At 38.4% G+C, this 15,662-nt stretch overlaps 1 protein-coding gene across 4 annotated transcripts in view; it reads right to left on the bottom strand.

Annotated features, from left to right (window-relative positions):
* Positions 1 to 15,662, bottom strand: part of LOC126651594 (kinesin-like protein KIF2A) — a 102,474-nt gene that overhangs the window by 28,409 nt on the left and 58,403 nt on the right. For all 4 annotated transcript variants that reach the window (XM_050337551.1, XM_050337548.1, XM_050337549.1 and 1 more), the window contains exons 9-15: positions 14,903 to 15,065; positions 11,594 to 11,684; positions 11,387 to 11,450; positions 9,689 to 9,780; positions 9,262 to 9,404; positions 8,399 to 8,603; positions 1,824 to 1,934 (exon numbers count right to left, since the gene is read on the bottom strand). In XM_050337551.1, the coding sequence (XP_050193508.1) occupies positions 1,824 to 1,934; positions 8,399 to 8,603; positions 9,262 to 9,404; positions 9,689 to 9,780; positions 11,387 to 11,450; positions 11,594 to 11,684; positions 14,903 to 15,065 (869 nt within the window). The remainder of the gene's footprint in view (positions 1 to 1,823; positions 1,935 to 8,398; positions 8,604 to 9,261; positions 9,405 to 9,688; positions 9,781 to 11,386; positions 11,451 to 11,593; positions 11,685 to 14,902; positions 15,066 to 15,662) is intronic.

The raw sequence follows: 15,662 nt of genomic DNA, 5'->3' as shown, positions 1-15,662 counted from the left end.
ATCACCTGGGGAGTCTTTCTGCTGTGCCTTCTGCAATCGGACTTGTCTATCTCGCATTGGCCTTTTTAGCCATCAGCGTGCCTGTAGCAAGTGTGGATAGAGCCCTTCTCAAATCTTTGTTCGCGAAGTCTAGTCATGATAAGGAGCACAAAAGGAACTACCTTCTAGTTAATGGCCTCAGAATCTCATCTCCTGGGAAATGGGGGTGAGAAGCTTCTTACTTTTTTTTCTCCTGTCTCCTGGGAAACGAGGCGAGGAGTTCTGGCTGGCTGCTAAAGCTGGAACAAGGTCAGAGTGGAAGCTCTGTGGGGTTTTGTTCTCAGCCTGGTTGCCAACTGTGGATTCTGCTTGGATTTTTCATCAGAGAGGAACTGCTTCAGGAGTTTTGTTTTTTTTTCTATTCCCTTCCCCGTTCCCATTTGTTTCTTTCTTAGTAGTGGTTCTTGTGCACATGAAAGGGAGAAGGAAAACTATACTGCACGATTTGGTCAGCAGAAAGAGTGAGTTTTTTCCCATTGGGGAGGACTTTTTTTGTTGTTGTTTCTCTCCCTCCTCTCTCTCCCCTTTCCCAGTGTGTGTGTGGGGGAAGGGAAATCCATTTTCAGTTTCTCCAACACACCCCGGAGGATGTTACCCCCACGTGGCAACGACCAGTGATTCCACAGCGCCCCCTGCTGACCAGCATAAAGAACTGCAGGCTCTGCATTTCCAGTGATCCAACAGCACCACCTGGTGACTGGTACAGGACACTACAAGCTCTGCATCTCCAGTGATCCAATGGTGCCCCCTGTTGACTGTGGTTAGAATTGCACCAAAGGGTACAAACTGAACTGTTTACTTTTTTCTTTGCTTGTTTATTGGTATGTTTTGAAGGGGATTATTTGTGGGTAAAGGAGTATTGTTTGGTTGTTTTACTTGTTTTCTTTCGTTGTTTCTGCCAATACACATATATCTTTAAATAAAGGGCTGTTATTTTTTCCTTTTTCCACAATTTTTTTCCCCTCAATCGGTGCCTCTTAATTTTGGATTTATAATTGCTTAGAGGGAGGAGTTTGGGTCTTCCTCATAACTCATCCTCAGCAAAACACTTGTGTCTCATTTTAAACTGAGACAGTGCTTTATTAAACTGCCTTTATCTCGACCCACAAGTTCTTTTCCATCTTATTTTCCCCCCACTGTCCTACTGAGGAGGGGAGTGATAGAACAGCTCTGTGGGCACCTGGCAGTCAGGCAAGGTCAACCCACTACAGCAAACAAGCCTAAATCAATGTTCACTGCATAGAGTTTACATTTCCATAAGGAGAAACGTTAAGGATGCACAAATAAAACCACTGGACATCTGTGCTTTTGTCTGTTCTTTCCACCATCTGACAGAAGAATTCTGTTTTTTCATATTAATGCAAATGCACATTTATACAGTACACAACTATTCATCCCATCTATTCCAAATACTTCTCCCCTTAACAACCTAGAGCATATTCTGATGCCTTTGATACCAATTATAAATTTGTTATTTAAAGATAACTCACCTCTACACTTCCAGTCTACATAATTATTTCAAAAATTCTGATTCAACAAGCAATATTCTCATATAATTAAGACATTATTAAAAACAATCAAACAAAAAAAAACTCAAGCTAAAGTGCTTCTAGCTATGTGTCTAGTTAGAAAACTAGAACAAGCAATAAGAAAGGTCAACAAAAAATGAGAAGGGAGCAAGTTATCTGAAATCACTCTGTTGAAAGACTCACTCCAATTATAGTCTCAGTTAATGTATAAAGTTAAATTATTGTTAAAACATACAGTTAACTAAACAAACTTACCATACAGGTACGGGAGTTTTCTCCTATGAATGAATCTCTTAGCACCTGAGTAAGTTTACTTGCTCTGAATGGTGTATGAGGTTTATTTCGACCTAAGGCTCTAATGCACTCCTGAAAGAACAAACAGGTTTATATTTCATAGAATCAGAATAAAACCTCATATTTATACAATATGTTTAAGAAAAATACATAATACAAATGGAATTCAAAATCAAAAAATATATGCCTTACTTATGTTGCTGAAGTTATGTAAGCTTGAATTCAAGTAGTGTTAGGCTTTCATCTCTCATTAAGCTCAGTAGAGAGGTAGGAACTTAAAACGGACTTAGAAGCCTAAAAACTTTCTGAATCTCATCCAAAATGTTTATATATATTGTATTCAACAACAACAAAAAATTAATTGTTGATGTTTAATCTCCAGACTAACAACTATTTCTGATTATGATCTGCAAAAGTTTGAATGATCTACAGCCTCTGTCAGCAAGTGTGGACAGTGACTCACATTAACTCTATCAGTTGAAAGCAGTAGCTTTGATTCTGGCTCTACCACTGACTTTCTTTAGGAGAAAACACTGGTGCCCAAACTTTCTGAAAGCTTCCACAGGTCACAAACCTAGTACGTATAGCTCTGTATTGATGTACTCAATATTGGGAAACACTTGAAAATGTAAGTCATTCCCTGTTTTAAAACATTCTTCATGTGAAGAACAGGGATAACATCTCCCTCCCCTTTCACTCACACAAAGGGTATGGGGCTAAACTAATATTTGCAATTGGTTGGAGAGTTCCAGAGAGAAATACTGTACAGAAGTAAATATTGAAAAATTACTATAGAAGTTACAGAAGCAACTAAGTACAATAGTGCAAACCAAGATCACACTAATCTAAACATCACTTCTGCCCACTCAGAGCTCTAACATCAGTTAATAAATTACTTCTTACAGAAAGTTCAAATTTAAATTTGTTTTGCTGTTGTTGTCATATTTTGATCATTAATTACAGTTTCTGTCTTTGTCTTAATACTTTGTGTACAGGCACCTCTTCAGATTCAGGGCTTCCTTGGTACAGTTTTAACATATTTACACACAGAACTTCTTCAAAAAACTGTACATCAAAATATTTTCATATTATAGCTTTGCTTTTAGCAAGACTAACAGATGGAATGGCTTTTGTGTTGCATGAATAGTTCTACAGTAATTCAGTTAATTCTCAAGTTGCATCCATATCCTTGTGGCCTATTGAAATTTCCTAGAAACAGTTTCTTTCAAAAGCCAAGCTAGAAACTGTAGGATGATAAGCTAAGAAAGCATTGCAACTGTGAAACAGCATAAAACAACTAAACAGGTTCAAAAGAAAACTGACATGATACACAACAGAACAAACACAAGGGCAAGCCAGTTTTAACTGATTATTTTAAAAATCATCAGCTGAATGTTATAGAATGAACACATCTCAGATGAACAGAAAGTCCAAAGCTTATTGAATGTGAATTTCACATGCAATCGATAAAAAAGACTCAATACTTATAGGTGAGTATAGCAATGCATTCCTAGAATTTTTTCATTTGTTTGTACATTACTACTATACTTACATAAGGAGAAAAGCAGATTAGACAGGAAGAGGGGCAACAGAGTTTCAACAAGTGACATTACAAACTAAAACCAGTACAAATGTGTATGTTGAATTACTGATATGGCAACAAGTTTAATTATTTTAATATACTGTAAAGATTTTTAGTTTGGTCACCCTTGAAAATGTAGAGTTACATTGTCCCCTTAATAGTAAAAGGATTATGGGAGGACACTGTCAGCTTCTAAATTAATGGGGTTTTTAACTACTTTTGCTTTTATCACAGCTCAGAAAATCAGGTAACAAAATTACAACACTACTTCTATGTAGAGACATTACAGAAATAATTTCCTGTACCAAAAATCTGAACAGGTTAAGACTGATATCCACATGCAAATAGTAAATCTTGGATCAGCACCAAAACCACTTCTCAGAATATACTAGTTCAATTAGAACATGACAATAACTTCAAGGGTCTTGAATACAAATGGAAAAAGTTGTGTAATGTTTTTGGGGATAGATGAAAAATGGAAAATTACCATATCATTGAGAAACATTTATATCTTCCTTTACCACTTTTTAAACCTCTGCAAGGCCTCCACTTATTTTTATTTTCCCTTTTACATATAATTTAGATCATGATCACCAGTACAGCAGCAGTAGAGCCTTTCACTATAATTAGACAGACAAGTTCTCTGAAAATGAACTCATTATGTTGTATGAGTATTGCACTGAAGGCACTAGACAGCACAAAATCAGCAAGTAAACTAAAACAAAACAGCATTATTCAATTACATATGGAAACATCTGCTAACGTGAACACAATATCGTTTGCATTGTTTATTTTTACACTAAATCAAAACAGTTTTGCAACTGCTGCTTCCAATTTTTCAACATGACATACAATTTTGTAATGCCACATTACAATTTTGTGGTGTTTTGTGAGATCTTAGAGTCTGATACAAGTCTCACAAGTTTATACTAGGATAAAATATTAGGCACAGTGATTTTTGGGTTTAGATGCAGTGAGGTTTTGGTGCAGTGAGTAGTAAACCTAAGTAAAGCTGACCAACAACCAAGATAAGTTCTGAACCATTCAAAACTACCATTTTCCCAACCAAGACAAAAAAATTACTTTCCCTATTTAGACTGAACATCTTTCAAGCATTATAAAACAAATAATAAAAGTATTTGATTATTTAAATAATATTTCTTAGTTCTCTTGATGTCTTCTTGATTAATATATGAAAAACTGCAGTGATTGTATCAGACAATTTGCTATAAAGAACAGTGAAAAAACTCAAAAAAGAGCAGTGTTTCAGATGTTTTACTGTAAAATATTGTAATGAGACAAGAGTCCTCAAATCCTCATTTAGGCAAAGTCTCTCAGTATTGGGAGGAGTTTCTTTGGGATAGAAAGACTTGCCTGAAAGTGTTGTCAAACCCTAGAACAGGCTGTCCAGGGCAGTGGTGGAGTCACCATCCCTGGAGGGATTTAAAAGACATGTAGATGTGGTACTTGGGGAAGTGGTTTAGTAGTGGGCTTGGCAGTGCTGGGTTAACGATTGGACTCGATGTTAAAGGTCTTTTCCAACCTAAATGATTCCTCGATTTTATGAAAAATGGATTTCAATTTTTCAAGGTTATTTTATTTTATTCATTAATTCTTTATGGATGTAGTGCTGTTTTGTTGTTTTCTTCTTTAGTTGATTAATTAACAGTGGTAAATAAATCTGTCATAAAAGTGTTCTGGTTTCAGCTGGAATAGAGTGCTGGAACTTCAATACGAAACTGGAGTCAAAGGCAGCCCAGTGGTGCCACTATTGATATCGTTAATGTGTTTCTATCAATACTTTTGGTGACAGAGTGCAGGCCACAGTTTGCTTTCGCTTGGAGGGGTGTCCAGTATACCTGGAATTGACTGCCCCAGAGATGGAAACATAGCCCTATCATCTGCCATGGACTGATCCAGACTGCACTGGAGCAGGGTGAAGCTCCAGAATACCTGCAATACATTGATGGTATCATGATGTGGGGCAATACAACAGAGGAAGTTTTTGAGAGAGGGAGGAAAATAGTCCAAATCCTTCTGAAAGATGGCTTTACTATAAAACAAAGGTCAAGGGTCCTGTACAGGAGATCCCTTTTTTATGAATAAAATGGCAAGCTGAACGTTATCAGTAGCAATGTCTCCAACAACTAGCAAGAAAAAAACAAGCTTTGTTAGGTGTTGTAGGATTTTGGAGAATGCACATTCCAAATTAGTCTGATTGTCAGCCCTTGCTATCAAGTGACCCGGAAGAAGAATGATTTCAAATAGGGCCCTGAGTAACAACAAGACTTTGAACAAATTAAACAGGAAATAGTTCATGCTGTAGCCCTTGGGACAGTCCAGACAGGGAAAGATGTATAAAATGTGTTCTACAGCGCAGCTGGGGAGAATGGTCATATCTGGAGCCTCTGGCAGAAAGCACCATGGGAGATTCGAGGTCAATCTCTAGGCTTTTGGAGTCAGGGATACAGAGGATATGAAGCTCAGTATACTGCAACTGAAAAAGAGATACCAGTAGCTTATGAAGGGGTTTGAGCTGCTTTGGAGGTGATTGGTATTGAAGCCCAGCTTCTCCTGGCACCTCAGTTACCCGTGTTGGGTTGGATGTTCAAAGGGAGGGTTTCCTCTACACATCATGCAACTGATACTACATGGAGTAAGTGGCTCACACTGATCACACAATGAGCTCAAATAGGAAACCCAGTCATCCAGGAATATTGGAAGTTATCATGGACTGGTCAGAAGGCAAAGATTTTGGAATGTCACCAGAGGAGGGCTCGTGATCAAGGGGTGGACTTATGGACACTATTGCACAGGTTATCCATGAATGTGAAACATGTTGCAATTAAGCAGGCTAAGTGGTTAAAGCCTCTGTGCTATGGAGGACAATGGTTGAAATATAAGTATGGGGAGGTCTGGCAGACTGACTCTATCACACTCCTCCAAACCCATGATGGCAAGTGCCATGTGCTTATGATGGTGGAAGCAACCACTGGATGGCTGGAAACATACTCTATGCCACATGCCACAGTCCAGAACACTATCCTGGGCCTTGGAAAGCAAGTCTTATGGCAACACGGTACTCCAGAAAGAACTGAGTCAGACAACGAAACCCATTTCCAAAACAACCTCATAGACACCTGGGCCAATGAACATTCCCTATCATGCACCAGTCTCCAGGAAAACTGAACAGTGCAATGGATCATTAAAAACTATGCTGAGAGCAATGGGTGGGGGGACCTTCAAACATTGAGATATACATTTGGCAAAGGTCACCTGGTTAGTCAACACCAGAGGATCTGCCAATCGGGCTGGCCCTGCCCAATCAAAACTTTTACATACTGTAGAAGGAGAAAGAGTTCCTGCAGTGCACATTAAAAACATGCTGGGGGAAACAGTCTGGGTTATCCCTGCCTCAGGCACAGGCAAACCCATCTGTGGGATTGCTTTTGCTGAATGACCTGAGTGCACATGGTGGGTAATGCTAGAGGATGAAGAAGTCTGGTGTGTGTCTCAAGGGGATTTGATTTTGGGTAAGAATAGTCTCTGAATTTAACTGTATGATGTTAATTGCTATATTATACGCTACTATATTATAATGGTCAGTCTTCACAAGCGAAGATCCAGGGGAGGTCTTTACACCTTCCAGCCTGCGCATTGGATTTTTTAGGTGAGACACAGTGTGCGCGGAACTGAGCCCACCCTTTAATCCTAAGGTTCATCTGCCAGGGCCAAGTAAGCTTGGATGGTGGCAGCGAGATCCTCAGGACGTAGATGGGTTGCCTTTAAGGGCTAACGAGCTCCATCTGCCCGGGGAGTGTCCCTGATCGGGAATCGAACCCGGGTCTCAGCGGTGACAGCACCGCACCCTTAACCACTAGACCACCAGGGGCTCCCACTGCTATATTATATTGCTATATTATTAACACTGTATATTATCACTTCTATGGTGGCTATACATCCATCATCGCAAGTCTCTGACACTCCAGGTTTTAGGATCTGAACCCAGCTCCACTTCGATTGCCACATTAACAAAGAATGAACTTTGATGAAGCTGGGCAAGTGCAGTAGTGATGGAATCAGAACTGGCTTCAGCATGCAACAATCCAACACGACTCACCATCTTTCCTGCCCTGAAAGACTGTTATGACAAAAGGTCATGGACTAAATGAGCTCAATGGACTTTTATAGGTATGGTCCATAGACTAAGGGAATGATATCTGTGTATATCTATCAAAAGACAGGAAAGATGATAGGGTATTGGGAACTGTGTGATCTGGCATGATGTAAATGGTATGGAATAAGGGGTGGATACTGTCCTGGTTTTTGTTAAGATAGAGTTAATTTCTTCTCAGTAGCTGTCACAGTGCTGTGTTTTGGATTCAGTATAAATGCTGATAATACACTGATGTTTTGGTTGTTGCTGAGAAGTGCTTACCCTGAGTCAAGGGCTTTTCAGTGTCTCATGCTCTGCCAGTGAGGAGCTGCACAAGAATCTGGGAGAGAACATGGCCAGCACAGCTGATCCAAACTGGTCAAAGGGATATTCCACACCATAGAACATCACACCTAGTATATAAACTGGGAGGAGTTGGCTGGGAGGTTGCTAGCTGGGGTTAAACCACTACAAAAGGTATATTTTTTTATCTTTTCTTAATTAAAAAAATAGGTATGTATCAAAAAGAAGTGTTCAAATTCAACTACTGGGGATTTTGTTGTTTGTTTTTTTAAACTACATGAAAATTGATAGCACAATGTTTCTGCAATGTTTCTACTTGGTAATTACCAGGTGTTTTTTCAGGCATTTAAAGGAAAAACAAGATGTCATTTTACCTGTCACATCAGTAGACAATGTAGACAAGCAAAGCCTGCAAAAACACTTGTTTCAATAGCCATTGCTATTATATGTAGAAGGCTTTAAACTACTCAAAAGCAATGGAAACATTTCAGTTACCTTGAGTGCTAAAAGGCTCTTGTTAATTTCCGCACCTTCCAGCCGAGTCTGCCTGTCTGCACTGGAAGTATCTGCTCCTCTTTCATTGCCAGCCAAATCAATCAGAGAAAATTTACCATGCAATTTCCCTTTCCTTCTGAGAATAATCTGAAACACTGCATGGCTTCGAGATGAGTGAGCATTTGCAGATGTCTGGCCAGATGTCCTTTAACAAAATGAAAAAAGGAAGGACATATGAACAGGCAAAGAACCATACATGTTAAACACATTACCCTAAGAACATTAGTTTTTTCAGGGCAGAGTCCTGTTTTTAATAATTCGATGTGCACAGTATAATTATACCTATTTCTCCAATTCTTCAAACAGAAATGGAAGATTAGTAACATTTTACTAATCTCTTAAAAGCAAGAATAATCAGATCTCCAAAGATTTCAGACTATCAGAGAGCTTATATGCAAAATGTCACATGTGGTACTTTTATCTAATCAGGTAGCAGAAGACTGATTTTAAAAATAATAAAGCTGGATCTTAACAGAACCCCAACTTTTATACTTCTGTCACTACATATCAAGGCCTTTTAGAACTGACGAATCTGGCAGTATTCCAGATTATGTGAATTTAAGTCAACAAACTGGTTATATAATGCATGCAATTCACATTCTGTAGAAAAATCAGTTATTTCTCTCTAGCTGAGAAAATCTAAACTATCTTTATTGAAAAGATAGGCAGATTTCTTACTTGCAGCCAACATCATCAAAATACCACCACATATTAAAAAGCCATCACTATGAAGAGACACCAAAAAAATCTTGTTCCAAATCTTTAATTTACAGTGAAAAATTGGTGAAAGTTATGGGAGATACCTGCAGCTGTTGCCTATTTCAATAAGCTTAAGAACATCTTCAACACATTTGACTTCCCGTTCCTGTAATCCCACCACCTGGACTTGCTGTTTACCATCTTCTAATACTCTTAATTTTGTCTTCCTATTCAACAAGTCAAAAACCTTGGAGAGGAGAGGAACAGAACAGTTATAGAGGAGCTTTAAAAGACATTTTTGCTTCAAATCTCATATCAAAATATGCAAAGCATTCCATGCATAATGTTGCTTTAGCAGGGAGATTGGTCCCCTCCAGCCTGACCAATTCTGTGATTGAAAGAGAATTGTAAAGAATTATTTGAAATAAAGTTTTCAGTACAAGAAGGGAAAAAATCTTTTATGTGACAAGCTCACAATCTGTTTTGTGAAAAAGAAATTCCACCTTCCTCAGGAAAAGATCATGTACTTACCTTACCACTATAGATCTCAAAAAATGTTGCATATACTTGAAGTTCTAACTTCTTATAGTTTGGTTTCTTTAGCATTAAAAAGACATCTCTAGCTGTGAATACATTTACAAAAAAAAAAAAAAAGTAGTTATGTATTTTCATTTAGTGAAGACTCATTAATGCATAGCAGTCTATTTTATAGCATCTCATATTTTGCAAGTGTAATAGTCAATCAAGTCAATCAAATAAAAAACACTTTCATTTAAACTGCCACATTATATTGGAAGATGCAGGAGACTCCAAAATTGTAAACTCAATCATCATTTATATTTCTTATATTTTTGAAATTATCTATATATATTTACCTTCCTGTGTAAAATCTGCACATCTAGGAACTATTTTTTATGTTATCAAAGTTCCACTGTAATGCAAAATACATAGACCCTTATGTTTGTACAACAGGAAGTAGAAATGTATTGACCTCAACTAATGTTATAGTTTCATACTTTTTTTTTTGTTGAATTTCCCACACCAACAGTCTGCTAGGATAAGATGAACCGTTGTTTTCTAGCTCGGAGTCTAATTGCCCCCCATTGAAAAGCTAATGACTTTGCAAAAAGTGGGACTTGTTTTCCTCTGCCTCTGCTTGAGGCAGTGGGGGAAGGTAAATTTCACTGTGTAACCTTGACCGAGGCAGCAGCCAGAGGGAAAGGGGCGGGGGGTGGAGTGGGGTGTAAGGGGAAAGGGGCTGGCAGTTTTTGGCTGGGAGGTGCTTGCGTTTTGCCGGGCTTTTTACCTTTTTTAGAGGGGGAGTCACGTGGTGGGGGCTGGAGTGGTTCGGTCTGGATTTTGGATCGCTTGCCTAGCTCAGAAGGGTGTGGGGGCATCTGCCTGCACCTTTTCTTCCCCCTCCTCCCTTCCCGTGTAGGCAGCAGTTTGCATCCATCGGTAGAAAGGGTCCTAGCTGGAGCCAACCCTCGATAGGTGAGTCCACGGAAGCCCTTGAGGGGAAAGGCCACCCTCTCCCTTCCTCCTTTCCCCTGCCGGCAGCAGCTTGCACCCATCGACAAGGGGGTCCCAGCCAGAGCCAGCCTTCGACAGCGTGAGTCCACAGGAACCCTCTCCACCATCCTTCCCCCTTCTCCCTTCCCGTGCCGGCGGTGGCCCGCGCCCTCCAGGAGGTCGACTCACCTGCCTCCCGGGCGCCGGCGCTCGTGGGAGTGGCAGCCACCAGAGCCCGACAGCGCCCCCTGCCGGCCGTCAGTGAGTAACTGCAGCCTTCGCTTCTCCCGAGGCACAACAGCGTCCCTTGCTGGTTGAAAGGGAGTCACTGCAGTTCCAGCATTTCGCCAGAGCCCAACAGCGCCACCTGGTGAGCGTGAGTGAGGCACTGCAGCCCCTGCCTTCCAAGATACGCCATTGCCCCCTGCTGGGTGTGGTTATAACTGCGCCAAAAGGCACAAATACTTAATTGTTTTCAGTGAAAGTTTCAGTTACGGTATTGTTGCTTGTTCTGTTTTGTTACATATATATATATTTAGTAAAGAGTTGTTATTTCTTTTTCCACACTTTTTCATCTGAAGTCTCTTAATTTCAAAGTTATAATCACTTAGAGGGAGGAGTTTGGTTTTTCCTATTCTGACATCCTCGGTAGACATTTTTGTCTTGTTAAAGTAAGACAACTAATTTTCAAAAACCAAAGGAAGTATAAAGTCTCACCTGCAAGTGCATATATTCCTTTAGAACAATCTTGGTTTTTTCCTGAAAAGTCACCACCCATAGTCTAAATTAAAAAAAACCAAAAAAGACCAAAAATACACTATAAAGATCATAGAACTGTAACTTACATATTTGTTACTTATTAGAATTAGAAGTGTATCATACATAAAAAGAAGTGTGTTGCTGATATGTAGAAGAAATACTTACATGGGTTTTTCCACTGCCTGTTTGTCCATATGCAAAACAAGTGGCCATTCCCCTTTCAAATATGGTCTCTACTAATGGTCGAGCTGTAAACCTTAAATGCAAAAAACAACAGTACTTAAGATATGTAATTACTTAAAAATCCCACACTACCACAAGGGCACTATAAATTTTAATTCCACAAGTGACAAAACTGGTTCTGTACTTTGAGAGGGCAAAGGACATCTCCACATTAATTCCTGAACTAAAGAAGCTACCAGCTCTAAGGCATTCAAATATCCCAGACAATTAAAGAAAAACTACAAGGTGTTTCCCATTTATTTTACAAAAATATTATCTTCCTTCAAACCCTCAGAAAAAAAAATTTCTTGTTTTAGTGATGCAACACAGCACATCTTATTACATGGAGTTTGGAGCTCCTTAAAGAAGGTACCATTGTAAGATACAGAAGTAGGACAGTGTAGCCGATAAATACTTAGATTTTGCCAATACAAAAATTCCACTATAGTTTTTTTTCCCAAAATCATCTTCCAAAAGTAAGTGTAGAAGACAGATGGCCAAAAAAACATTGCACATTTTTAAATATTTTGAGAACATAGTTACGCTGAGAAAAGGCTCAATAAAACTTTTATCCAAGCTCATCAGAATGGAAAAATCCAGTTATAACTTAATTATTATTTGATGTGTCAAAAATATTTTCCAAAGCATAATTTTTCTATTTTAGGGAATTTTTACTTAAATAAATATAGCTATTACTCCTACTTCAGCTTCTTTTCACCATTACTTCATTAAAACCTCCAAAAGCAAAGGGTAACTTTATGGGGGGTTACCTCCACCAGGTGATGGAGCTGAGTCTCTCTTTCTAAACTTTTTCCAGGTGTTTACAAATAAAGTATGATTAGTGACAGAAACAAGAATGAATGTTTACAGAAACACTGAGGTGTTAAAACATCCTTTCATTCCACTTTGGAACAAATATAACATTACTTATGAAAATAATATGGGACATTCAGCAACCAAGGGTTATGCAAAAATCTAAGTTTAACTGAATCATCAGTTTTCATCAAAAATGTACCAGATGATTCCTGATCAGCCTTAGACTTGTTTACATCCTCCAATTTATATACCTCTTTTGTCCTCAAGAGGATATTCCCAATCAATTTCAGGAAACCTATCCACCTAAGAAGCACATTCCATTATCTCTGTTTAACTGAGTTTGGAATGATTTATTTTGATGATTTATAAAAAATTGACTTTATTATATGTATTTTAAAATAAGGCAAAATGTAAACATATCTAGAGAAGTTATTGTAAAACATTATACAACTCCAAATGGTACCATGCCAAAACAGTCAAACTTTCCTTCTAGTAGAACCTTTATTTGCAATCTTGATCATTCAGAAATATAAACTCTGATTCTCCTTTAAAATTCAAAAGGCATTTCAGTTTTTTAATACTAAAGAAAACTTGCAACTCAATGTTGCGGCTCAAGGATTCAAAAATACTTAAAATACAACTTAAGTAAAATAATAATAAAAAATAAGAGTAATACATTTCTTGAGAACATTTTTCAGTATAGAAATACAATGAGCAATTTTAGCATACTGAAGAAAACTGAAGTAACTTGTCATACTTTTTTTCCCCCCTGCTGTGACCCTGATAGTTCTGGTTAGATCAGGCAATGATACCTATTTTCCTCTTAAATGTGCTATTACAGGAGGCCTTGAAGCAGATTATCCTTCATGTCATAATCATTATTCTGCCATATGAGGGAGAAGAAAAAAGCCTGTACTGCTACACAGACTAGAGATTTATTGTTTCAGTATGAATACAAGTATCTTTCAATATTTTCCCATATTACTATTAATTTATTATGCATCTAATAAAAGTTTTGCAGAAGAAACTCAATACAAAACCATAATAACATTGTATATTAAAAACAGCCCTCACATTTAAACACTATGCTCACAAAGACAAATAACATGAAGAAGAGAGATTACAAGAACTGGTTGTTAAGCAGGAGGAAAACTATTGCAAGAGGCTGTAAGGAAAAGGCTAAACAGAAAAGCAAAACTCCTCAAGACAAAGGAAGGACATGGGGTGGAGACCCCTTTGAACCCTTCCAAGAAATGTCTCAAACACTCTCTCTCACCTCCAGTGTTGTTTCACTGCATCTCTAGCCAAGTATTTTTCGAATCTGAGTCACTTTCCTCCCCCTCTTGTGTTGGAAAGTCCTAAGGGATACTGACTCTACCCAGTAAGTGAGCAAGGAGAGCCAGGAAGTGACCTCTCAACTATAAGTCAGAAGGGGTTTGAGCAGTGCCAAGACAACAGCTGCCTGGGAAAGACCAGAGCTCAACTACTACCCTATTTGAAGATGTTATCTCCCTGTGACAGAGGCACATCTCACCAACTAGATCACTCTCCCACAACTCTTTACTATCAAGAAAGAAAAGATACTACCAGTAGACAATCATTAGAGACGGAAATTTCCAAGGGCACAACTTTGCTGTTTAGAAGGTTTTTCATTAGTGTAAATTGACAACCTAAGAAGTTTTTACTTTTGCTACACTTCTCATTTATATCAAGCATAAGACACAAGTTTTGATTTTCAAGACCTTTTAATAATTCTTTTATCCACCAACAGGATGTTAGCATCTAACATCAGTCAGGATATGATGCCAACTTTCACTTCCTAATTGTTGGATTAAAAACAAGAATTGAGATAATTCTTTGTCCCTACTCCTTAAGGCTATAGGAAGCACTTTCTAAGCATAAAGGAAATAATCAAGTTCCTTTCTAATATCAATATTCCTTGCAAAAATATTCACAATATTTAGACTGTGTACCAAGATTACGACCTGTCATGGTGTATAACCTTGCCTGCTACTGTATCTAATTCATTTAGCAACTTATACAAGGTAAACAACTACTTCTAAACAAGTTTTTTAAAACACTGTGTGCATTATTCTGTTCCAACTGTGGAAGTGAAACAGAAGAATAAAGGAGAAAATAGAGATCCAAATACCTTGGGGTCTCTCTCTCTGTACTCTTTCCCCACCCTCTCCTGATTTGTTTGCCTCCTGAGGAGGCAATACACACTAGAGCCTGGAAAGGTCTTGGTGGAGAATTGAGAGCAGGATTCAGGATAAACAGAGCTAAACCAAAAGTGAACAGGCAAAAGAATGGAGTTAGCAATATGCATATCTGATAACACAGAGAATAGAAGTCCATGACCAAGGTAAGCCCACAGTTATTGACATTAGAGATATATGAGAAAAAAGATTCACCAAAGAAACCACATACACATACCTGTAAACCATTTCATTAGGAGCCATGTCATCAAAGGCATAATCAAAACGAAAAGTTTGGTTTTCTAGGTACCTTGTTAAATCCACTTTTTGTTTTGGTTCATGTACCATCACAACATCTTTACTAGGAATCGTTATTACATCAAGGTCTTTCATTGAAGTTTCTATAAAATAAATGAAAAACATATATTTAAGTAGCAACACATTACTATTTTTTACATATTTTCATTGTTTACACTCTTATAATGTCTCAGATAACACAGCTCCTGCAAGTAACAACACTGCAATGCACTTGGGCTTCTGATACCTAGATAGTAATCTGCTTTCATTTTTGAAGTCTAGTCGTCCTATCTTACCAAGTGCTAGAAAGTAAAGAAAGGTTGTACAAAGTCGATTAGAAAAGCTAAGATCATTAATGATAACACCATCATTATAACTTCATTTTAAATTTATCTTTTAATTTTTTGTAAATCCTTAAAGTTATAGCCATATGTTCAAAGCTTTCAAAAAGAAAAAACTGGTTTCATTCTACACAGACATTTTCATTTGTGTATTCCTCATGGGGAGCCCCTGGTGGTCTAGTGGTTAAGGGTGCGGCGCTGTCACCACCGAGGCCCGGGTTCGATTCCTGGTCAGGGCCACTCCCGGGCAGATGGAGCTCGTTAGCCCTTAAAGGCAACCCATCTACGTCCTGAGGACCTCGCTGCCACCGTCCAAACTTGCTTGACCCCGGCAGATGAACCTTAGGATTCAAGGGTGGG

The sequence above is a fragment of the Myiozetetes cayanensis genome, unplaced genomic scaffold, assembly GCF_022539395.1.
Source record: "Myiozetetes cayanensis isolate MyiCay16 unplaced genomic scaffold, myiCay2020 scf69, whole genome shotgun sequence".
In the NCBI taxonomy this organism is placed as follows: Eukaryota; Metazoa; Chordata; class Aves; order Passeriformes; family Tyrannidae; genus Myiozetetes; species Myiozetetes cayanensis.
This window is presented reverse-complemented; position numbering and strand designations above follow the sequence as displayed.